Consider the following 25,681-nt stretch of genomic DNA (forward strand, 5'->3'; position numbering starts at 1 on the left):
CACCATCGTGTGCCACACCACAGGTTAAAAATCATCATCCAAAACCCAGAGAACCCCGTAATAACAGCTAAAAACCACATAGATAACATCAACTAGTGCTATTGCTGTTAAACGCTACATTTAACGTGGTCAGTTGAATGATGTTGAAAGTAAACTATGAGCAACATTGTGTATAAACAAAAATGAATGAAAACAATTAATCATTTCCTACATTAAAAAACAAACAAAATCATGCAAAAACTCATACAAACTTAGACAAAAAAAAGCTACTAACAAGTGGAAGGCGTTTATTCAGCGAAAAAGTGGTAGCGTATAGCGAGAGTGTTGAAAAATAAAGATGAAGAAATAAAAACACACAAAAAATAAACGGTATTAAGCAGCGGGATCTGGTCTGTCTGGTCTCTGCACCACTGTGTGACCACTCTAATAAGAGAATTGATTTTCCTCAGAAGGCACTTTTCAGCGTATTAAACTATTATAACGGAAGCAAGAAAAACTAAAAGAAATTGAAGAGGAAATCTAGAATATACCAGTACATTTTGTCTCTTAAAAGTAAAAGAGAAACAAACAAACAAACAAACAAAAAACTTCAAAAGGATAATTTATACAGCTTTTTATAAAAAGCATGGGGCAAAATAGAACGGAAACAAAATCACTTATATGATACTATGGTACAGCTAGAATTTATAACAGGACACGCAATAGCTAACAGCTTGGACACGATTCGAGCTTTAAATTCGTTTTTGTTCAACTGGCAGCAGCACTTTCTTATTGTCGTCCCATTTTCTACCGGGAAATTCCAAGATCCCTCCACAAATCTTCGGTATACCAGTTGCACGAAGGTTCTGTTCAAAAAGCTGTAACTTAAAATAACAAAAACGGTTTTATACCGAATGGAGGTCAAGTTAGGATGATTCATTTTTCGTACTGAGAACACACAGTCACACAAAGTTGTCACAAAACAAACAACCCCGGAACAGTTTGCACCCTCTTTCTTAAATGACAGTTTATTTCGCAGTTAGGGTTTTTTTTAAGAAAAAAAATAACATTAACGTATAAAACAAAGTAAAACGTAACCTCAATCGGTTAGGTTAGTACTGGCGCTGATGAGACAAAATATAACATTTCATAGTATTTCTATAATAACACGCCAATCGAGGAATACTAAATAATAAAAAATACTAACTGTTAGGACAAAATCAAGAAAGATTGGATAAAAATGCTAGGAACGAGAAAATTGAAATAATAATAGACGGTGGTCGATGAACTGCTTCGTTCAGAAGTTTGTTTGTAATAGTAGTTTAAACGCTTTTACTATTGAAGGTTTTCTACCCCAGAGAAAGTTTAACGGTACTTGGTGAACTCGTCGTTCCATGTTTTGTTTATTACGTTATTGTATAGATTCCGAACTATACGAAATGGTTGCATTTTATTTTTATTTCTCTGTTCCGTAATAAGCTCCTAAATGACACAGCGCGCATGCATTTCCACATACCTTGCACCAAACAGACATTTTATTTATCTTTTAGAGAGGAAACCACGATTTCGATTTCAAAGCTTCCTGAACGCAAATCAGTTCCCCGTTTGTTCGTTTGTTGTTGCCCCGCCCCCCCCAGCAAATTCCCTTGAATTATATTTCCTTTGGATAGTAGAAGAGTAATAACGCTCTGGAGCGCTGGAGTTGTGAAGCAAAGCGAGCGAAAAAGAAAAAAAAGAAAGAAAAAACATTGAAAAAAGAGAAGAGATTTATATTTAAACAAGAAGAAAATTAACTGTAAACTAATATTATAGTGATTAAAACAAATTGAACGCAAACATTTTTATATCGGTTAGAAGAAAGTTTTCCTTTTCCGCCGAATTAGTAATAAAGTACCGACTAACTTATACACAAACAGAAGCAACCAGAAGATTAAAACAAATGAAAAACAATAGTTGACAGTTATTGAATCACACAGGCTTGATCGCTTTCTGAAGTTTGACATTGTTCGTTTAAAAGACACAACACACACACAGAGCAGAAGCACAGATCAAATCAGACTTTTATTTTTTCCTAATTTTTTCTACCTTAGTTTGTTCGCTATGAACAGCAGCTTTAATTCGGTTTTCTTAATACCACCAACTTTAACATTCGTAACAGTGTAAAATGCGTTTACTTTTCTTTTCAAGCTTTTCTGTATACATACCGACAAACACATATATAATCGAGAGTTTAAAAAATGAGTTGATTCGCTAATGACCACCACCACCAACACAATTAACGCAAAAGAGAGATAAAAAAACAGAAACAACAGAACAACAGACACAATTCTTATAATATATTTCGTAAATATTTTATTTTAAATAAATAAAAATTATTAACTTCATGCCAAAACAAAAAATAAGGTGCTGTTTTAGTGCGAGTTGGTGAAATATCACGGCACATTCAAAACACGCGATAAAGGAGAAACAGCACTGGTCCAATATTACTCCCTTGTGGAACTCCGAAGACGAAAGCTGTACCTTCTTGAACGGGAAGCCTGGAGACATCGTTTTCATCAACGAGAGCCACCTCAACCTTTTCGAGGCCAATATCAACGTCGAGAGAGAGTGTCGACCATCATTTTTACTCCTCAGAAGGCATCAATCGGAAACTGTATGCCCTACTGTGAGTGATCACTGTCGGCCGAACTTCGTGCAGAAATATTTGGTGAGTACCTTTCGTTTAATCTGATAACAATATTGAAACATTGCCTCATAAGTTTGCTTTCTTCTCTTCGGATGAGAAAGATGTCCATCCATTAGGTCAATCGAGTAACTTACATAAGCCATCGGAATTCTTCTCAAGAAGACAGCATCCGCGCTCTGCAATATTGAAAATACTTTTCAGGGTGTTTGCTGCATGACTGCTTTTTATACAAACTGTATTATTATTGGGAAAAACGAATGATGGACAGCTGATAGAAGATTCATAAAACGATTTGGAGAACCAACGGCGCGTACGTAAATTAATTCTTTTGGTGATGCATCAGTCGATCGATTTGTTTGGTAGATGTCAAATCACTTTCCAATGCTTTTACATACATAATTTTACGAACGCCAGCATCGATTTAAAAAAAAATCACTTCGATAGAAACAATCAATTTACTAACACGCCGTAAGTTGTTCCATGAAAACAAATGAAAGTATCGTGTGAGTCATAAGTTATTTATTTATTTATTAATTTATTTACATAGTATTCCGTCTCACGACATAAGTTGACGAACATAATTCCTAAAATTCACTCGGTCAATGGCAACCGTTCTCCAATTTCTTGGACACCCCACGTTCGCCAGATCACGCTTCACTTGGTCTAACCACCTCGCTCGTCTTGTTCCTACCGGATTCGTAGCGAACACCTGTTTTGCAGGACAGTCGTGCGGCATTCTCGCAACATGTCCCGCCCAGCGTATCCGGCCAGCCTTCACCACCTTCTGGATACTGGGTTCGCCGTAGAGTCGCGCGAGCTCGAGGTTCATCCTTCGCCTCCACACTCCGTTCTCCTGTACGCCGCCAAAGATGGTCCTTAACACTCGTCGCTCGAATACTCCGAGTGTACGCAGGTCCTCCTCGAGCAATATCCATGTCTCGTGCCCGTAGAGAACAACCAGTCTAATGAGCGTCATATACAGGTTACACTTCGTGCGAGGGCTAAGTCTTCTCGAGTTGCTTATGGAGTCCATAGTAGTCACGACTTCCGCTGATCATTCGCCGCCGGATCTCACGGCTGGTGTCATTGTATGCCGTCACCAGTGAGCCGAGATAGACAAAGTCTTCGACTATCTCCAGCTCATCGCCGTCGATCGTGACCTTGTTATTGCTGGACAAGCGGGTTCGGTTGGTCTCGGATCCGTAGGCCAACATGTACTTCGTCTTGGACGTATTAATCATCAACCCAATCCTTCCTGCTTCGCGTTTCAGTTTGCGGTAGATGTCCTCCACCGCCGCAGATGATCTGCCGACTATATCAATGTTATCGGCAAAGCAGATAAGTTGACTGGATCTGTTGAAAATCGTGCCCCGCATTTCGGCCACCGCTCGTCGAATACCACCTTCTAGCGCCACGTTGAACATCATGCAGGATAGACCATCACCTTGTCGAAGCCCCTTGCACGATTCGAATGAACTCGACAATTCACCCGAGCTCCGCACACAGCACTGCGTTCCATCCATCGTCGCCTTTATCAGTCTGATCAGCTTCCCGAAAAAGCCGTCCATGATTTTCCATAGCTCGTTACGGTCAATCGTGTCGTATGCGGCTTTGAAGTCGATGAATAGATGGTGCGTAGGGACTTAGTGTTCCCGACATTTTTGGAGTCCGTAATGTGAATATCTGGTCCGTCCCTGCATGAAGACGGCCTGATGACTTCCCTCGAATCTGTTTGCTTGTGGCGTTAGGCGGCGGAGTAGGATTCGGGACAACATTTTGTAGGAGGCATTGAGGACAGTGATCGCTTGGTAGTTCTCACAGTCCAATTTGTCGCCCTTCTTGTAGATATGGCATATTACCCCCTCCTTCCACTCCTCCGGTAGCTGTTCTATGTCCCAGATCCGGACTATCAGCCGGTGTAGGCAATCGGCCAACTTGTCCGGGCCCATTCTGATGAGTTCTGCTGCGATGCCATCCTTCCCAGCCGACTTGTTTCTATTCAGCTGGCGAATGGCTTCCTTAACTTCACTCATCGTTGGGAGTGGCTCCTCTACGTCGTTGGCTACTTCGTTGGAGGAAGTCTACCGCGACTTCAGGTTGCTTCAGTCGTGCAATATTTAACCGAGGCGGGCGCCGGTTTCGTGTGTTGTTCACTACGGAGAGTTTCGGACGCATCTTCACCATCACCAGAGAGTGGTCTGACTCGATGTTGGTGCCTCGACAGGATCTGACGTCGATGATGTCCGAGAAGTGCCGGCTGTCAATCAAAACGTGGTCGATATGTGATTGCGTTTGATACGGTGATCTCCAGGTGTACTTGTGTGGGAGGCGGTGCTGGAAAAAGGTACTACGTACGGCCATTCGTTTGGAGGCGGCGAAATCTATAAGTCTGAGGCCGTTTTCGTTGGTCAGCTGGTGCGCACTGAACCTTCCAATTGTCGGTTTGAATTCCTCCTCCTGGCCGACCTGAGCATTAAAATCCCCGATGACGATCTTGATATCATGTTTTGGGCCACGGTTGTATTCACGCTCCAGCTGCGCGTAAAATTTGTCTTTGTCGTCACCGGTACTTCCGAGGTGAGGGCTGTGCACGTTGATGATGCTGATGTTGAAAAACCGGCCCTTGATTCTCAACCGGCACATTCGTGAGTTGATCGGCCACCACCCGATCACGCGCTTTTGCATCTTTCCCATCACTATAAAAGCTGTTCCAAGCTCGTGTGTGTTGCCGCAGCTCTGGTAGATGGCACGACCATCTGGATACGTTCGTACCGTGGAGCCCTTCCAGCATACCTCCTGCAGCGCTACGATGTCGAATTTGCGGCTCTTCAATTCGTTGGAGAGCACGTGGGTACTGCCCACAAAGTTTAGAGTTCGGCAGTTCCATGTTCCAAGTTTCCAATCGATAGTCCCTTTTCGTCGCGTGGGTCTTTGCAGATTTCCATCTGAAATTTGTTGTTCGTTGTTCGTTGCTTATGTTTTTTTTGTAGTCACGGGCTCGCAAGGCCCGCAGCTAACCCCACAATCTCTCAGGAGGACCGTCGTGATGTTGCTGTTTTGGGTCCCGAACACCACCAGGACGTTGTTGCACTCCGCACGCCGCCCCTGACATGGAGAACAGACGCGTACGAAGCCCCCTGACTCAGTCTGCATGCGACCAAAGCTACCCGACCACTACCCGAAATTGGACCCAACTGGACAGCGATACACTATGCTTGGGTATGCTCCAAATGGATACCGCCTATGGGATCATAAAAAAGTCGTCGCACGGGATGTGAGGTTCATTGAGATGGCATTCCCCTTCAATGATAAGCTGGGCGAGGTACATTTCCAAGAAATGACTTTTCCGAGAGTAATTCCCCAGTCACTAGAGCAAGAGGGGTAAGTAGCAGTAAAATCAAGAGACGATGCTCCTATAGGACTGAGGTTTTCGAGGCTCCCGTAGAACTGCTGTACGAAACGACGGAGGAAAAAAAGTGTGCCTGAAGAACACTCGAAAAAGGTGTCTGGAAGGTTGCTCGAAAAATACGTGAGAAAACGGCTAAGAAAGCGGACCGAACATCCATTAGCGTACTTCGAAGGCCAGTGTAAAATGCAGCATGTAAAACCACATATGAAATTGAAATCAACATAGAAATTTTGCTTGATCAAGTGCCTGTGATAGGGTGACTAGAAAACGTATGGTAATGTGGCTCGCAGGCAGCTAAAAACCGCAGATTTGAATGTTCTTACACACTAAGATTGCAAATATTCCCCTCGGGATGATGATACTTCGAATCACAGGGGAATGGCTTTACTTTCCCGAAATTCGAATGAACATCCACCCGAATCACGCGACACATCATTTTCCCTGTGATTTTTGATGAAACTTCTACGTGCCCACGGGAACTCCAACAAACGTCATTAATTCAGGACAGTGTTTTCCTGAATTACGTTAGACATACTGGTTGTCAAATCTCCTTTCTCTTTTCCGCCACTGCAGAAAATTTTAACCGCGAATAATTTTCAACCCTTCATCCATTTTTCGGTAGCCGTTTGTCGTTGTTTGTATTGTTCGGTGGAAGGTTTTCGCGCAAAATGAAAATTATTTCGATTGAGTTCGTTTTTTTAATTTTAAATGTAGTTGATACCTGCCAGTTTCCAGCAAAACTCGTGATGGGACCCATGGAGAGTTTGTTGACTTTTTTTGCACGAGTCCTTTGCCCCGGTTTGATTCGTGTTTGGCCGGTTCGACTTGCATAAGTTTGATGGCATGACCACAAAACGCAAGGATCCAAAAACTAAACTCGCATAAAGCATCGGTAAGTTTCACTGCCATTCAGTGCTTTATTGATAATTATTGAATTTGTTTTTTTTGTTTACAGATTACCTGTTTCGATTTTGTGATGTAAATTGTGATGGTGAAAATGTAATTAATTTGCGAGAAAAAGTGTGTTTTTTTTTAATTTGATGAAAATAAATTCGTATTGTTTTTAACGCCATGAACGTTTCTTTTATTTAAAAGCGATTTGGTTGAAGTTTAAAATTAAAAGAAAAGGGGGAAGAGGTTAGCAGCATTCATTTAAAATCACAGGAGGAAACCGTTTCGAACTAACAGGAGATTTGCAAAACTCCCTGCAAATTACAGGAGAATACCTTTTCGAACCTACAGGAGGATTTGACACTTGTTTTCCTGAGCTGTTTTTGTGTCCTGAAATCGTCCTGTAATTTCAGCTGTTGAAAATACAGAACGAAATCGTCCCGACCACAGGAGAAAAGATTAAGTGTGTAGAGTTACGAAATCGTGCCTCGAAATTACTTGACAAAGCTAGCGAGAAGAGTAATACAGTAATCGAAAGCAGCGACTCCCAGCAGGAGCAAATGTGTTAACATCGAGAAAAGGCTATACAAAGAGCCTTTACGAGGAGAGGAACAATCAGACAGAGCACGTGACATGGACGTGCTTTCACAACGTTAGACTGCTAAGGCTAAGGACGAACTGGTCACAGCTTCGACGCGCTCAGTATGTCAGCTATTTGCATTTGAATGGAAAGTAAATGGAAGCAGTTGAGACGCATAAAGAAAACCTAAGCGAAGCGTACGCGTTAAACCTTGATAAGTAAAAGGCAATAATACGGAAATTGAAGTCTAGTAGAGTAATAGATAAAAAGCGTTCTTCTCAACCGATTGTATGATCAAATCATGCATGGGGACATGACCAAAGTTTTGGGATTTTTTTTTTCTTTATTCTCAAATGGGAGAAGGGGGAAGATGTGCGGTGTGACAATCAGCCCAGCTATACAAACTGGCAGCACTCCCAAGCCCAACACCGATTCAATCAGTACCGCACATTGCATCATCGGGAGAGGACGCACTTTAGTGTCGAGGTACCGAAGGACTTGGTTTTAACCCTTTAATGCATAGTGTTGTTTTAAAACCTAATTTTTCCATTGCTTTTTTATGTTATTTACTAGTATTCTTTATACAATCATCTTTTTTTCTAATTGGAAGACCACGTTGAAGTGTCCAGATAAACGCAGACGAGATCTTCTACACATCCGATCGATGTGCGATCGGGGTCGAAAAGAAATAAACGGTCATTCTGAGCTTAGCCGTGACGATAAACGGAGCCATCTTAAAAGTGTATTTTATATTACTATTGAAAATCCATCACTTTAAAGTTAATTACAAAGTTGAAGTATAGTTGTTCCTGATTTAAAAGCGTACATAACACACGTGATTTTAAATGAACCGTTATTCCGCTTTCAGGTTCCATATGACACTGATTTCGAATTTCTAGGCATTATGGGCTGCTTTTGCTTCTTGACTTGTCTCCATTTTTAAATAAATTTTTGGAACTTAAGAAAAAACGGAAGGAACCAGTAGGTACTAAGATTTTTGAAGGCTTCTATTTTAGAATCAAGCGTGGCTTCGTGTAAGCGTATCCAACTCTCAATTTGGAGGACTGGTGTTCAAATCTTTAAGTGAGTAGACCCCTGAGATGCCTGAATCGATAGCAAACTTAAACTAGAATTTACTATCAGTGCCGAAATATGTCACAGCTATGTAAATTCGGTGTTGTTTTTTTGCATGAAAAAATTGTAATTTAAAGATTAATAAATTACACGAAATATAAAAAATGATGTAAAAACCGTCTTGCAATCAATACCGTCAAAGATGTTTTAGTCAAAGTAGAATTTTTTTTAAAAAGTTGTATGGAAAGTTGATGCATCGAAAATTCTTTTGTCATAGTACATTTGTCAATTTCAATCGAACTAAACCCCAGACGATCATGGTTACTTCTAAGATACAGAAAAAAAAGTTCTGAGCTAAGCAAATACATCAGAACCTCGCTTATCCGAGGTAGTTGGAGAAAGGACCCTTCGGATTACGCACGAAATATTTTTGGATAACAATCGTTTTGCTATTGGTTGCATTTCAGTATTTTTTCTCAAGGGATTTTAAGCGACAATGGCTTATTTATCCCGAGTTGCATATCAGGGATTTTGTTGTGCTATTTAAAAGGTGTTAATCAGCGAGTTCGGACTTCAAACACAACTTTACATGGATTTTGTATGAAAATGGTGGCTCGGATAACGCGGAAGCTTGGATAACCGGAGCTCGGATAAGCAAAGTTCTACTGTACATTTCAGAAAACTTAAAACATAATCAACCCTAACTTAAAGGAAAATCATCAACACTCAATAAAAATGATTGTTTACATCTCATATGTTACATAATGTATACTTTTATTAATTTATTTATAACGAATCCTACAATCTAAATTTTTAAACCGGAACCAGTACCTCCTCACCTCGCCTACGTCTTCAACGTGGGCGCTTGGTCCAGGGTGACAGCAGGACCTGGCCCTGCCCCCGCTTCCAACATTTTGTTTTCCTGATCCTTCAGTGCCGGTCGTACCACGGTAAAGTATCGGAAGACCCGCTGACCAAGCATGTAGGTTCCCCACAGTGTTAGGCCCATACAGGTGTAAACGACACCCCGGTGCAGCCGATCCAGCATTATTCCCTTCGGTTGTTTTTTCATTTTTGAATGTTTTCGGGGCAAAAATATGAAAACCGAATGGCACAGCAGAAAAATACAAACGAATTGTTTTGATTTTGTTTGCGACTTCGCCGTCAGCCGAGTACTGCACGGAAAGCGAAGGGAACTCATTTTTTAACAAAATTTCTTGTGAAATTCTTTTAACATTTTTCAAAAAATAAAATAAAAACCGTATATTTTTTTAAAAACAATTTATTGATTGAATATGATTCTTAAAAAGTCTCAAAAATAATTTCTCAATTAATGATTTTTCATTCGAAAGGATTCGAGTTATAAGAAATCAACTGTCGATTCAAATGATTGAAGTCTACAAACCGTCTTAAAGAGCGGATGGACGTTCAAAAACTCTCCAAAGCAATGTTTTTGTTATTTCTTGCTCTTCTTCTGACATTCTTATTGGAAAAGGAAAGAGTTCAATGAGAATTTTTTCTCCGCTCTTAAATTGTTAGTGCTGCCAGTTTAAAGATTTACATATCTTTAAAAATCTTTGTTTTTTTTTCATTTTATCAAACTCTCTTTTATGAATATTATTCAGCATACAAAAATTATATTTTCATTCATGCACAATAACAGGAAATCTACTTTAGTAATTTATTCAAACAGCTGCCTTTTAAATGCAGATTTGCTTCAGCGCTTGCAAACATTAAAGTGAAAAAACTTGTAGAAAACACCCAAAATTGGACACCCTGAAGCGAAAAGAGAACAAAGTCGCCCAGCAATTTTGGCATCCTCGCTAAAAAGGAAAGAGATCTGTTTAGCTTCCCACTCGCTCTTACTCGCTCCCAACAGCCGCTGCTTCTTCAGTCTGTTGCACTTTCTTGTTTTTCTTATTTGAATTATTACCAAGAGGGATGAAGAAGAAGTAAAAGCAACACCAGAGCCAGTGCCAGTAGTAAGCAAAGAGCTAGCCAACAGCAGCATTGATTGTGATCATCGAGTTTTTCACGGGCAAATTCACGGATCGCGTTGTTGCTAAGTTCGGTCGGGTTGCGTTCCGTCGTGCGTGCGTGCGAGTGCTAACAGAACCCTCGGTAGGCAGTTCCTTATCCGGAATCAGGAAACAGCTGTGCATCGGAATTGCGCCCATCAAGTAGAACCATTCTGCGGGTCTGTGTCGTGTCTTGCTTTCGGGTGACATCCGTACAAAATCCAACAGGAAAATTTTGGGGCTCCCTCTCTAGAAGAAAGTTTGTCGATGGTTGTGTGCAGGTGTGGGTTTGAGTTCGTGCTTGCTCATGTGAGTGTATGTGTGCTGGTGCGCTTGTTTCCCCGGATGTATGAGTGCCCTGTCTGTGCTGCTGTGTACAACTTTGTTGCAGCGGTTTTGTTGTGCAAATTTTAAAGGCGCTCCTGGGTCTGTGCTCTTGTTTTTGGTCTTATTATCATAAATCGACGGGATCCTATCGAAGGTCGAAAAACCGAGAGAGGACATTTCCGATTCCCTTTTCTAATAGGAATAATTGTCCCAGAGAATCGATAAACAACATCCTTCCTTTGGTCGCAAATCTCTCACCCCCACCCAACGCTAGGAAGCACCCACCAGCTGTTGAACTTTTAAGTGGGGCCAGTGTTGCCAGTTTTTGAAAATTTGTGTAATTATGAAAAAAGAAATTCGATGGCATCGTGTTTTCACTTTTTGGCAAAAAACTTCACGCAAAATAATCCGCACGTCGTGGCTACGTGAAAAACTAAATATTATTTTATTTTTATTTACATAGTATTCCGTCTCACGACATAACTTGACGAACATAATTCCTAAAATTCACTCGGTTCATAGCAACCGTTCTCCAATTTCTCGGGCACCCCACGTTCGCCAGATCACGCTCCACTTGGTCTAACCACCTCGCTCGTTGCGCCCCCGCTCGTCTTGTTCCTACCGGATTCGTAGCGAACACCTGTTTTGCAGGACAGTCGTCCGGCATTCTCGCAACATGTCCCGCCCAGCGTATCCGGCCAGCCTTCACCACCTTCTGGATACTGGGTTCGCCGTAGAGTCGCGCGAGCTCGTGGTTCATCCTTCGCCTCCACACTCCGTTCTCCTGAACGCTGCCAAAGATGGTTCTTAACACTCGTCGCTCGAATACTCCGAGTGTACGCAGGTCCTCCTCGAGCAATATCCATGTCTCGTGCCCGTAGAGAACAACCGGTCTAATGAGCGTCATATACAGGTTACACTTCGTGCGGGGGCTTAGTCTTCTCGACCGCAGTTGCTTGTGGAGTCCATAGTAGGCACGACTTCCGCTGATAATTCGCCTCCTGATCTCACGGCTGGTGTCATTGTCTGCGGTCACCAGTGAGCCGAGATAGACAAAGTCTTCGACTATCTCCAGCTCGTCGCCGTCGATCGTGACCTTGTTATTACTGGACAAGCGGGTTCGGTCGGTCTCGGATCCGCAGGCCAGCATGTACTTCGTCTTGGACGTATTAATCATCAACCCAATCCTTCCTGCTTCGCGTTTCAGTTTGCGGTAGATCTCCTCCACCGCCGCAGATGATCTGCCGACTATATCAATGTCATCGGCAAAGCAGATAAGTTGACTGGATCTGTTGAAAATCGTGCCCCGCATTTCGCCCACCGCTCGTCGAATAACACCTTCTAGCGCCACGTTGAACATCATGCAGGATAGACCATCACCTTGTCGAAGCCCCCTGCGCGATTCGAATGAACTCGACAATTCACCCGAAATCCGCACACAGCACTGCGTTCCATCCATCGTCGCCTTGATCAGTCTGATCAGCTTCCCGGAAAAGCCGTTCTCGTCCATGATTTTCCATAGCTCGTTACGGTCGATCGTGTCGTATGCGGCTTTGAAGTCGATGAATAGATGATGCGTAGGGACTTGGTGTTCACGGCATTTTTGGAGGATTTGCCGTAATGTGAATATCTGGTCCGTCGTAGACCGTCCCTCCATGAAGCCGGCCTGATGACTTCCCACGAATCTGTTTGCTTGTGGCGTTAGGCGGCGGAGTAGGATTCGGGACAACACTTTGTAGGCGGCATTGAGGACAGTGATCGCTCGGTAGTTCTCACAGTCCAATTTGTCACCCTTCTTGTAGATGGGGCATATTACCCCCTCCTTCCACTCCTCCGGTAGCTGTTCTATGTCCCAGATCCGGATTATCAACCGATGTAGGCAATCGGCCAACCTGTCCGGGCCCATTTTGATGAGTTCAGCTGCGATGCCATCCTTCCCAGCCGACTTATTTCTATTCAGCTGGCGAATGGCTTCCTTAACTTCACTCATCGTTGGGAGTGGCTCCTCTTCGTCGTTGGCTACGCCGGCGATGTACCTTCCCCCACCGTCTTGATCTCCTGCATGTGCGCCGTTCAGGTGTTCATCGAAGTGCTGCTTCCACCTTTTGATCAACTCACGATTGTCCGTCAGGATACCCCCGTCCTTATCCCGGCACATTTCGGCTTGCGGCACGAAGCCTTTGCGGGATGCGTTGAGTTTCTGATAGAACTTTCGTGTTTCTTGGGAACGATGCAGCTGCTCCAGCTCCTGGAGCTCCTCCTCCTCCAGGCGGCGCTTTTTCTCCTGGAAAAGTCGAACTCGCTGCCTCTTTCGCTGTCGGTGATTTTCCACATTTCGACGGGTGCCTCTTTGCACTACTGCCGCCCGCGCGGCATTTTCTTCGTCCATCACCCTCCTACACTCCTCGTCGAACCAGTCGTTCCGTCGAGATCGCTCCACATAACCGATGACGTTCTCCGCCGCACTGTTGATGGCTGTTTTGATGGTATCCCAACAGTCCTCGAGAGGGGCTTCGTCAAGCTCGCCCTCTGCCGGCAGCGCTGCTTCGACCGATTGCGCGTAGTCTGCCGCGACCTCAGGTTGCTTCAGTCGCGCGATGTTTAACCGAGGCGGACGCCGGTTTCGCTTGTTGTTCACTACGGAGAGTTTTGGGCGCATCTTCACCATCACCAGATAATGGTCCGACTCGATGTTGGCGCCCCGACAGGATCTGACGTCGATGATGTCCGAAAAGTGCCGGCTGTCGATCAAAACGTGGTCGATCTGTGATTGCGTTTGGTACGGTGATCTCCAGGTGTACTTGTGTGGGAGGCGGTGCTGAAAAAAGGTACTACGTACGGCCATTCGTTTGGAGGCGGCGAAATCAATAAGTGTGAGGCCGTTTTCGTTGGTCAGCTGGTGCGCGCTGAACCTTCCAATTCCAAAAGCTAAATAATTTTTATCCAATTGATTTTCACGTAGCTTGTACGAGTAAACAATGTGAACGCACCTCAATAAGAATTCGCATGCTATGAACTTCAGCTACAATTTACGTGAATTTTGGGTATGTTCGATGCGGTGCAATGATGCAAAAGGCATGAAATAATTTTGGTTTCGAAATGAAATTTTGGTAGATTTTCTCGTTGCTTTTTTTGTAACTCGAGTCCTCTGATTATCTCTTCGACACCTTACCAATAGGCCGAATCGTCAGATGAAACAAGTCAAGCTGTAGCTCTATTACTCAGTTGACTCCATCGAGTTGAATTCGCTGTTAGATTCTACGGCAGAAACGCTCATCGTGCCTCGATTAATAGCGCTTATTCTGCTTTAGGCAGGTTTCTCATAGTGATAGATTTTCAGCTTTCGGTAATTTTTATTTAATGGCATTTTTCAACGTTTTTATCCACTTCTTCAAGTTTCAGCCAGTTAGGAAATAGACTGTTTTAGTGTCTGAACACGAAACAATGATGCAACTCACATATTATATCATCGATGGGACAAATAACTACATACACATAAAGGGCGAACACGAAGTTATTGCGACACCGAAAATATCATGCCAATTTTCTTAAAATTGAACGCATTTTCGCTTGATACCTTGCCCTTCCGATGTTCCTGCTTCATAATTGCCCAGTACTGCTTCACTGGGCGCAGCTCCGGACAGTTTGGTGGGTTCATGTCTTTTGGAACAAAATGGACAGAATTGGCCTCATACCACTCCAGGACACTTTTAGAATAGTGGCATGATGCCAAATATGGCCAAAATAGCGGAGCTTCGTGGTGCTGCTGCAAGAACAGCAAAAGGTTCTTCTAGAGGCACTCAGATTTGTAGATCGCGCCATTCCGTGTGCCCTTTGGCACGAAAGGCTCACTCCAGTCCGCAAGAGCACATGGCCTGCCAAACGAGATATTTGGAGGCGAACTTTGACATTTCCTTCTTCTTAAATTTGTCGTCCAAATCGAACTTGCTCTGCCGGTGAAAAACTTCAACCCTGGAATTTGCCTGAAATCGGCTTTTATATACATTTCGTCGTCCATCACACAGCAGCCATATATTGTCAGCATCTTCTCGTAGAGCTTCCGTGCCCGAGTTTTAGCCGTCGATCGTTGTTGAGTTTTGTCTCATCGAAGCAATCGATGGGACAAATAACAACATACACACAATTAATAAACAACTAACTGATAGTTAGTATATAAGGTAGCGAATTATTGAAAATAAAGTATTCCAGTTTCTACCACCACGAAGAAGAGATCTCTTCACTACCCAAAGTGCTGCTTCATCAAGCATCCGCCAGCCAAGAGAGTTATCCAGATGAGCTAAAACTTTACCAATATTGTTTTATCATTGATAGGATCAAGATTGGGGGATGGGAGCTAGGTTTCGAGGAAGTTGAGCATTAAAGGTCATCCTAGGGTCCCTGGGGGTGTTTTGACGTAGAATTACGTCTTACGGCAACACTATAGGGGGACAAATTGAAATTTGCAAACGAATCTCGCGTCACGAAAAACGCCTCATTAACGGACATCACATCTAAAGGATTATGACGTCATCACCAATGGGTTTTGTTTTTCCCTACCTACGAAAGGTATGAAACACTCTGTCGGCTCGGCTTTTTTAGGGATGAATCAGCCTATTGGTTGAAAATCCCCAGAAAAAAAAGTCGACTCGGTTTCTTTCTCTGTTTGCCGTCGAACTGAGCAGACGTTTGCTGCGCTTCGATCTGAGTGTGACCCCACCAGTGGTAATCCGACAGAGATATCGATTTGCAGTAGTTCAGTGGCAACCATGGACCAGTGAGCAGCAATGACGGTAAGCAGCGATGACGGCCAGCAGCGTAGACAGCCAGCGGCGGAGGCGTCTAGTGGCGGAGAACTTCAGTGGCAGGGATCCTATAGGTCATCACAAGTGGCGTTGTCAGATAATGTCACATAGTCGAATTATGTTGCATAATCGAATTATGTCACATGATCGATTTATGTTGCATGGTTGGATTATGTCACATGGTTCGATTATGTTGCATGATCCGATTATGTCACATGGTCCGATTATGTTGCATGGTGCGATTATGTTGCATGGTCCGATTATGTTGCATGTTCGGATTATGCCACATGGTCCGATTATGTTGCATTGTTCGATTATGTTGCATGATCGGATTATGCATATGGTCCGATTATGTTGCGTGGACCGATTATGTTTCATGGTCGGATTATGTCACATGGTCGATTTATGTTGCATGATCGGATTATGTTGCATGATCGGATTATGTCACATGGTCCGATTATGTTGCATGGTCGGATTATGCCACATGATCGATTATGTTGCATAATTGGATTATATCACATGGTCGATTATGTTGCATGGTCGAATTATGTTGCATGGTCTGATTATGTCACGTTTTCCGATTATGGTGCATGATACGATTATGTCATGGTCCAATTATGTCATGGTCCGATTATGTTGCATGGTCGGAGTTTGTCACTTGGTCGATTTATGTTGCATGGTCGGATTAAGTCCCATGGTCGATTATGTTGCATGGTCAGATTATGTCGAAGGTCCAAGGTCGATTTTACTGCATGGTTGGATTGGGTCACTTGGTCGGATTTCGTTACATGATCTGATTATGTTGCAGGGTCCGATTATGTCACATGGACTGCTTGCTCATATTATTTCTGGTGATAAGTTTATGGTTAAATTCTGTTATATGGTTGAAATTTGTCAGTCATATGTTGCCATTTTGACAGTGTGATATGTTGGTCATTTCGAAAATATACCATAAGTTCTATTATACTATGGATTGACACAAAAAAAATTGCGTAATTCTACGTTTAGTGGTCGTAGCTAAATAACTACCTCCTCCACTTTTTTCCCCTAAGTTTTGGTTAGTTTGAGAGAGGCCGACTCAACTGTTAATTAGATCTATTAATTAAAGGAAAGAAAAGTGGATTATCTTGGGGTCATTTCCAAGAACAGTTTCCGTCAAGGTTCGGTGGTGTTGGCATTTGGTACACCGTACTAAGGCAAAACCTGTTTCTGCCTGTCAATTGAAGGATTAGAAAAAATATTGTTCCTTCATCATTGAAATATGACCAGCTTCCAAGACTTATAGTGATTGTTACTTCAGAGGTTGTTGGAAAATATTTGAAGTAGTGAGTTAAAGAGCACCTACTTACTCCTGTTTCGACTGGCAACACTACCATATTGCTTCCCGATTGCTCCCGAATCGAAAAAAAACTCCATCTGGGAAAAAAGCTTGGCCTCAGTCGGTCGCCACCGTTCTCTGTTATCTCAATTTCTATAGAGCAACTTGTGTGTACTGCTACTGACTGACTGTCGGTCGACTGGTTCAGTTTAGAAGAGCATGGTCTGGCTGGCTCTGGTCCCCCATCATGCATGGGTAATGTTGTTGGTGATGATGATGATGATAGTCGGTGGTCCACCGCCAGCCAGCAGCAGAGAAATTGGTCGATGTGGTTAGTCTTTTTCACGGTCTCCATCGCGACAGATCTCGTGCCGCCGCCGTCGCAGTTTTTCCTTGTTTTTGACCCGTCTCGTGTGGATTGTGTCAAAATCAAAAACCCTCCCATCGCGCGAGAGAGAGAGAAATAGGGAGAAACACCTACGTTTCCGCAAAAAAAAGGAAGCACAGAAATCTTCAAGGTTCCCACACCCAGGTGGATTAATTACTGTCCGATTATTCTTTTGCACTTATTTTCCCAGGAAATTTTTGTGTTTTGCTGCCCCTCGTCTTCCTCTGCACCGGTTACCGCATTGATAAGTGAGTGAAATCGAATCCATCCGTCGCCTTTGCGCTTTGAGCAGAAAAAAAATACGGAGGCAAAGTGCTCATCGGAAGCGTCTCTTCTACTAGTGCTGGTGACTCCCTAACTTCGCCCGTCACCTTTTCTTCGTATTTCCACCGCTTTCCCTACCTAAACCCTATCAATCGCAAAAGAAAGCTTGAATAATCTCTTCTCTTGGTCTTCTACAGGCTACCACTACTGGATAGGAGCTGCGTTGTCTCGACGTCCAACGTTTGAAGGGGGTATTTGCTGCAAGTGCTGCTGCTGCTGCTGCTTGTTGTGTGTGCAGTCAGCGGTGCGGTGATAATGAAGTCGACGACGAATGCCATCATCAACGTCGTCATATGATAATGCGAAAAAGTGGGCTTGGCATGCCGATGTGTGTGGTGCTGCTCCGGCAAGAATAATAATAATACATTCCCATACAAAAAAGCGTACGTATGAAGAGAGTGAGTACGAGTTGGATGAAAAGTGGGCAAAGCAAGTGTTTAGAAGAAGTGATTCCTGTCAATAAAGAAAAATCAAGGGAAGAATACAGAAAAAGTTCGCTTTTGTCTTGTGTAGGAAAAGCAGGCTGGAAAAGTGGGAAAAGTTAACAAGGGTAAAAAAGCAAGACGGAAGCTGAACAGTGGTGACGAGTGAAATTTCTTTCTTTCTTTTCGCGGGGTGTCTCTGGAAATTTGATTGTGATTAGTGATGTTTAAGTTTTCGGTTTGCTCAACATAGTTGTTGGTTTATTTTTTTTTTTGTTAAAACTCAGTGGGGGTGTGTGCTGTTCCGGTTTTTGATCAGTCAGTGCCAGCTGCCAGCTGAATTCGCTAGCTGAAAAGTGAGAGAAAATAATCAAAAAAGAGAGAGAGGTGGCCGAGAGAAAGAGAAACAAACGGAGAGTATATCCGCAAAACCAGCTGATTAGGTGGGCTTCGATCGAACTGCTGCTGTCTGCTAGTGTTGTTGGTCTTCGTGGTCTGGGAGCTCTTTCTGTTTCCTGCTCTTCGGAAGCAAGAAAATGAACATGACGGCTCGGAGGTATGTTAATGCACTGGAAATTAAGCTTTGTTAGGGATTAACTATTAAAAAAAATTATAATCGACAAAACATAAGGGTTGCAATGGGGGCATGAGAAAATTTTAAAATTTTGAAAATTACGTAAGTGGGGACCAAATGAAATCCGGAAAATCGAAATTTTCATTTTGGTGCCAAATGACTTAAAATGCATGAAACCTCGTGATTTGGTGTTATCTCATTATCTGTTTTTTCGGAAAACTGTTCGTTTTTCGAAAAACCGACTAAGTCTCAGAAAGTCGATTTTTTTGCCAATATTTTTTTTATCGAGATGACAGCAGATCTGAACGTTTCATGCATTTTAAAGTCATTTTGTACTAAAAATTTTAATTTCGATTTTTCCGTTTTCATTTGGTAATTTTTGAGGGTAAAAAAATCGAAATTTGAACGCATTGAGACAAGCCTAAATAAATTGTCATTTTTATAATTTTTGTCATTTTCGTCATTTTTGTCTTTTTTTTTTTTCATTTTTGCCATTTTTTCTCATTTATGTCATTTTTGTTTTTATTGTATTCTTGTCATATTTTTCTTTTCTTAAATTTTTGTCATTTTTTAAATATTTGTCATTTTTGTTATGTTTGTCATTATTGTTAATTTTTTCATTTTTGTCATTCTTGTTATTTTTGTCATTCTTGTAATTTTTGTAATTTTAGTCTTTTTTGTCATATATGTCATTTTTTGTATTTTTGTCATTTTTATTATTTTTTGTTATTTTTGTCTTTTTTTTATTTTCGTCAATTTTGTCATTTTTTTAATATTTGTAATTTTTGTTAAGTTTGTCATTTTTATAAATTTTGACATTTTTGTATTTTTTGTCAATTTTGCCATTTTTCCCTTTTTTTAATTTTTGTCGTTTTAGCTATTTTTTTTGTCATTTTTGTTAATATTGTATTTCGTCTTTTTTTCATTTTTGTCATTTTTGATATTTTTGTCATTTTATTCATTTTTGTCATTCTTGTCATTTTTGTCTTTTTTGTCATTTTTGTCAGTTTTGCTATTTTTGTCATTTTTGTTAATATTGTCATTTTTGTCATTTTTGGAATTTTTGTTATTTTTGTCACTTTTGTATTTTTTGTCATTTTTATCATTTTTTAAATTCTTTTCATTTTTGTCATTTTTGTTCTTTTTGTCATTTTTTCCGTTTTTGTCATTTTTGTCTTTTTTGTCACTTTTTCTCTTTATTTTAACACTTTAACGACTTATTTTGTCATTCAGGTCCAATTGTCATTTTTGTTGTTTTTGTAAGTTTTGTTTTTTTGTTGTACATTTAGTGTCATTTTTTTAAATTTTTGTAATTTTTTGTTTATTTTGTCATTTTTGTTTATTTTTGTCATTTTTATCATTCTTGTTATTTTTATCATTCTTGTAATTTTTGTTATTTTTGTCATTTTTGTGATTTTTGTCTTTTTTTGTAATTTTGGTCATTTTTGTCACTCTTGTCGTTTTTTTCGTTATTGTAATGTTTGTCATTTTTGTCATTCTTGTCATTTTGTTAGTTTTGTCATTTTAGTTTTTTTTTTAAATTTTGTCATTTTTGTTAAATTTGTCGTTTTTGTCATTTTTGTCATTTATGTCTTGTTCTTGTTATTTTTGTCATTCTTGTCATTCTTGTAATTTTTGTCAATTTTGTCATTTTCGACATTTTTGGTATTTTTGTCGTTTTTTTCATTTTTGTTATTTCTTCATTTTTTTTTATCTCGTAATTTTTCTCATTTTCGTCATTTTTGTGATATTTGTTATTTTTGTCACTTTTGTCTTTTTTGTTATTTTTTAATTTTTTATCATTTTTTTCATTTTTGTTAATTTTGTCATTTTGTAATTTTTTTTTTTTCATTTTTGTTATTTTCGTCATTTTTGTCATCCTTGTAATGTTTGTAATTTTTGACATTATTGTTAGTTTTGTAATTTTTTTTCATTCTTGTGATTCTTGCCATTTTTGTTATTTTTCTTATTTTTGTCATTTTTATTATTTTTGATATTTTCGCGCTTTTGCCATTATTTAAATTTTTATCATTATTGTTAATTTTGTTATTTCTGTCATTTAAGTCATTTTTCAATTATTTTAAATTTTTGTCATTTTTGTTATTTCCGTCATTTTTGTCATTTTTGTTAGTTTTGTTATTTTGTCATTTTTGTTTTTTTCATGATTGTCATTTTTGTAAATTTTGTTGTTTTATCACTTTTGTCATTTTTGTAATTTTTGTAATTTTTGTCATTTCTGTCATTTTTGAATTTTTTTGTAATTTTTTTAATTTTTGTTATTTTTTTCATTTTTTTTTTGTAATTTTAGTCCTTTTTGTCATTTTTAATTTTTTTTCATTCTTTTCATTGTTGTCAATTTTGTCTTTTTGTTATTTTGGTCGTTTTCGTCATTTTGGTCATTTTCGTCATTTTTGTCATTTTTGTCACTTATGGCTTTTTCATTATTTTTGTTATTTTAGAGGCTTTTTTTTTGTCATTTTTGATGTTTTCGTTAATTTTGTCATTTTTGAAATTTTTGTCATTCTTGTCACTTTTGTCTTTTTGTCATTTTTGTCATTTTTTTTTTTTTCATTTTTGTCATTATTGTATTTTTGTTTATATTTGTTTTATTTGTAAATTTTTTAATTTTTGTAATTTTTGTAATTCTGGTTTAGTTTGTCATTTTTGTCATTTTAGTCATTTTGTAATTTTTGTCATTTTGTCTTTTTCCATTTTTGTTATTTTTGCCTCTTTTGTAATTTTTGTTTTTTTTTTGTATTTATGTCATTTTTGTAATTTTTTAATACTTGTCATTTTTGTTAATTTTTGTCATTTTTGTCATTTTTTATATTTTGGTCATTTTTGTTATTTTTGCCATTTTTTGTCATTTTTGTCATTCTTGTACTTTTTGTTATTTTTGTCAATTTTATCATTTTTGTCATTTTTGACATTTTTGTCATTTTGTCATTTTTGTTTGTTTTGTCATTTTTGCCGATTTGTCATTCTATCCTTTTTGCCATTTATGTTATTTTCGTCACTTTTTTTGATTTTTGTCATTTTTGTCAATTTTTAATCTTTTGTCATTTTTGTTAATTTTGTCATTTTTGTTATTCTTGTTATTTTTAGTGTTTTTTTTTCATTTTTGCCTTGTTTGTTATTTTGGTTATTTTTCGCACTTTTGTCGTTTTTGTCATTTTTTTGTAATTTGGTTTTTTTCGTCACGTTTGTCATTTTTGAAAAAAGTTTCATTTTTGTCATTTTTGTCACTTGTGTTACTTTTGTCATTTTTGTCGTTTTTGTTTTTTTTTTTATTTTTGTCATGTTTGTTATTTTTGTCATTTTTATAATTTTTGTCTTTTTTGTCATTCTTGTTTTTCTTTCTTCATTTTTGTCTTTCTTGTCAATTTTGTCTTTTTTGTCATTTTTATTATTATTGTCGTTTTTGTAATTTTTGTCAATTTTGTATTTTTGTTATTTTTTTCACTTTTTCGTTTTTGTCATTTTTGTCAGTTTTGTTAATTTTGTCATTTTCTTCATTTTTGTGACTTTTGTTTTTTTTTGTTATCTTTTTCACTTTTGTCTTTCTTGTCAATTTTTTAATTTTTTGTCATTTTTTAAATTTTTGTCATTCGTGTTTATTTTGTCATTTTTTCATTATTGACATTTTTGTTGTTTTTGTTTTTTTTTTTTGCTATTTTTGTAATTATTTTTTATTCTTGTCATTTTTGTTGCTTCTGCCATTTTTGCCAATTTTGTATTTTTTGTAATTTTTGTTATTTTTCGCACGTTTGTCATTTTTGTAATTTTGGTAATTTTTGTCATTTTTGTCACTATTGTCGTTTTTGAATTTATTTTTATTTTTGTCACTTTTGTTATTTTCGTCATTTTTGTCAATATGTATTTTTTGTTAATTTTTTCACTTTTGTCTTTTTTGTCAATTTTATAATTTTTAAATTTTTTGTCATTTTTGTTAATTTTGTCATTTTTTAATATTTTTGTTATTTTTGTTAACTTGGTAATTTTTGTCATTTTTGTTATTTTTGTCTTTTTTTATTTTTGTTATTTTTGTCATTTTTTTTATTCTTGTCATTTATGTTGTTTTTTCATTTTTGCCAATTTTGTCGTTCTTGTTATTTCTGATATTATTCGCACTTTTGTTATTTTTGTAATTTTTATATTTATTGTCATTTTTTTTAAAATTTTTTTCATTTTTGTGACTTTTGTTATTTTGGTTATTTTTATCATTTTTGTCTTCTCTTGTTTTTTTTTTAAATTTTCGTCTTTTTTTGTCATTTTTGTCAATTTTGTTTTTTTTTTTGTCATTTTTGACTTTTTTATCATTTTGTCATTTTTGTCACTTTTGTATTTTTTGTTTATTTTTTCATATTTGTCTTTTTGTCATTTTTGTCAGTTTTGTTGTCATTTTTTTTAAATTTTGTCATTATTTTTTTTTTATTTTTGTCATTTTTATCGAGGAAAAATGACCTTAATGGGTTAAATCATATAAAAAAGGAAAGGTCATTTTTGCTATTCACATTTTTTTCTTTTTTTCATTTTTGTCTTTTTTTTATCATTTTTGTCATTTTTGTTATTTTTAATTTTTGTAATTTATGTGATTTTTGTTATTTTGGTCACTTTTGACATTTTCTAAATTTTTGCTATTTTTCTTGATTTTGTTATATTTTCTCAGTTCCGTCATTTTTTTTTCTTCCGTCGTGAATTTTGTCTTTTTTGACATTTTTTGTAATTTTTTACAGTTTTGTATTTTTTTATTTCATTTTTGTCATTGTTGACATTTTTGTCGCGTTGAAATTCTGCATAAGTCAATTTTTGGAGAAATCTACAAAATTCATATGTTCGGTTTTAGAAATTCGCCATGAAAAATTTTGATGCCACCCTAATATAGGTACTTACATTGCCACCCTACTGTATAGGCTTAATGAGTATAATAAATTGTCTCATTGTAAATACGTCAGTGTTTCACTAGACTAGTCGCACTCCACAACCCTTTTTCCAGAATCGTTTGATTTGCCGATGCGATACGATTTCACGCAGCTGGACAACCCCTCGACTTTGCGGTTTCCAGTTTCCTTGATGATTTTGTTTTTGTTTTTAGTTTTCATGCACCTACTTTTTTACGCAACGGGAAGCCGGGTTTGATTTCAGCACTCACTAGCTTAACTCTTCAAGTGAAGCGAGGTGAAATTTTTTTCTATCTTTGTTGATTTGTTGTTTTTTTTCGTAAGTTTCAATTAATCAGGGCTTCTAGTCGCTTTATCTAAAAATTTCGAAAACTAGAAAACATAGAAATTGAACAATGAAAAATTGCTACTAAACAATCCAGGGGTTAACGTTACACTTCCCACCAATTGCAATAACGCTGGCAAGTGCCCAAGCTGTCGTCATCGCTCTGCTGTGCCGGCCAGGAAGAGTCCGGTCGAATGGCTAGTTTCAAAAATGACCGGGAAATGGACCTGGGAATGGGATCAATTCCCATCGGACGATTGTGTTCATTGAAGCTGCTCATGGTTATTTTTTTTTTTGGTTTCCAACTCTGGACAACTATAGCCGAAGAGATGCTGGGAATTTGAACCGGCCTCTTCAAATTGTCCGTGAACTGAAGCCATACCCCGGTGAGGAGTTCGGTCAAGTGGAACTCAAGAGCTTTTCAAAAATGACAAAAATGACAAAAATTACAAAAAATAAAAAAATTACAAAAATGAAAAAAATTACAAAAATGGCAAAAATGACAAAAATAACCAAAATTACAAAAAATGACAAAAATTTCAAAAATGACAAAGTGACAAAAATGACATAAATGACAAAAATGACAAAAATGAAAAATATGACAAAAAGGACAAAAATGACGAAAATGACAAGAATTACAAAAATTACAAATATAACAAAAATGACAACGATAACAAAAATGCCAAAAATGACACAAATGATTAAAATGACAAAAATGACATAATTTTCAAAAAGGATAAAAAAATATATTACAAAAATGTCAAAAATTCAAAAAAATGACAAAACTATCAAAAATGACAAAAATCTGACCAAAATGACAAAAATGGCATGTATGCATTTGCGCCGAAAATTTTACCACGTTTCACTAGAATCTTTTGAACTATTTTTTTGTCTGCTGTCTGTCATGGTAAAATGACATGATACAAAAATGGAGAAATTTCTTTTCAACCAGGGCGTCTTGCAACAGTTTTATGAATTTCGGATCCAGCATCACTAATGACAAGTTAACACGCGATTCGACACTTTAAGGCTGCCCAAATTTTCACTCAGACTAATGGCATCTGTTGTAGCTCATAAGTTTAGCAGTGCTCTAATCAAATAGACCTCAATCATCCATACTTGTTACTGGTGCCATGGCCCGACGCACAAACGTTCATTCACAATTGTGCCTGGAGGTCTTCCCCCTTAATTGATGAGGCCACCACGACGATGGCATCCAGTCGAGGTAGGTACAATTAATAATGCGGTCGATGTCAATTGAAACGTTGAATTGCGCATTTGAGACTCGTGCTCCGAATGACTTTTGACTCTTTAAGTCAAAATCTAAAATTTGATTACATTTTATTTAAGGCGGGGCGACATCTGAACTTGTTAAGAATAAAATTCAGAATTTCAAGTTTAAAATCCAAATTCTTAAGTCCGAAGTTTACCCCCCTCAAAAATAAACACAAAAGTAATTTCAGCTTGCCAATTTCCTTTGATCCGCGGCGGCAACGTTGATCATCGTCGCGTGATTCACTTTCTCAGCGCTCACGAGACTACAACTTTCGTTTCGTTGTCCGAAGTATTTTGGGATACAAGTGTGTCTTAAAATACACGACGATCCGGGGCGGGACAAAGTTCAAAGGTTTACATGCCGGTGATTTGGCGGTTTCGGTCACAC

General features: G+C 38.5%; 2 protein-coding genes across 5 annotated transcripts in view; one reads left to right on the top strand and one right to left on the bottom strand.

Annotated features, from left to right (window-relative positions):
• Positions 1 to 9,358: 9,358 nt before the first annotated feature.
• Positions 9,359 to 9,785, bottom strand: LOC129757795 (uncharacterized). The gene has a single exon (XM_055755102.1). It carries the CDS (start codon positions 9,689 to 9,691, stop codon positions 9,464 to 9,466), a length of 228 nt encoding a protein of 75 aa, XP_055611077.1. The 5' UTR covers positions 9,692 to 9,785; the 3' UTR covers positions 9,359 to 9,463.
• A 787-nt stretch (positions 9,786 to 10,572) lies between these two features.
• Positions 10,573 to 25,681, top strand: part of LOC129757062 (tyrosine-protein phosphatase corkscrew-like) — a 59,115-nt gene continuing 44,006 nt past the window's right edge. Inside the window, exons 1-3 of one of the 4 annotated variants that reach the window (XM_055754172.1) lie at positions 10,573 to 10,816; positions 17,934 to 18,194; positions 18,506 to 18,774. In XM_055754172.1, the coding sequence (XP_055610147.1) occupies positions 18,755 to 18,774 (20 nt within the window). In that variant the 5' untranslated portion in view covers positions 10,573 to 10,816; positions 17,934 to 18,194; positions 18,506 to 18,754. Of the gene's footprint in view, positions 10,817 to 17,434; positions 17,721 to 17,933; positions 18,775 to 25,681 lie in introns of those variants that run through there. The other 3 variants (XM_055754169.1, XM_055754170.1, XM_055754171.1) reach the window with 3 other exon arrangements.

This window comes from Uranotaenia lowii, chromosome 3 (assembly GCF_029784155.1).
Source record: "Uranotaenia lowii strain MFRU-FL chromosome 3, ASM2978415v1, whole genome shotgun sequence".
In the NCBI taxonomy this organism is placed as follows: Eukaryota; Metazoa; Arthropoda; class Insecta; order Diptera; family Culicidae; genus Uranotaenia; species Uranotaenia lowii.

Coding starts and splice junctions, on each gene's coding strand:
- LOC129757795 (XM_055755102.1), bottom strand. CDS start 9,691: ATGAAAAAACAACCGAAGGGAATAATGCTGGATCGGCTGCACCGGGGT.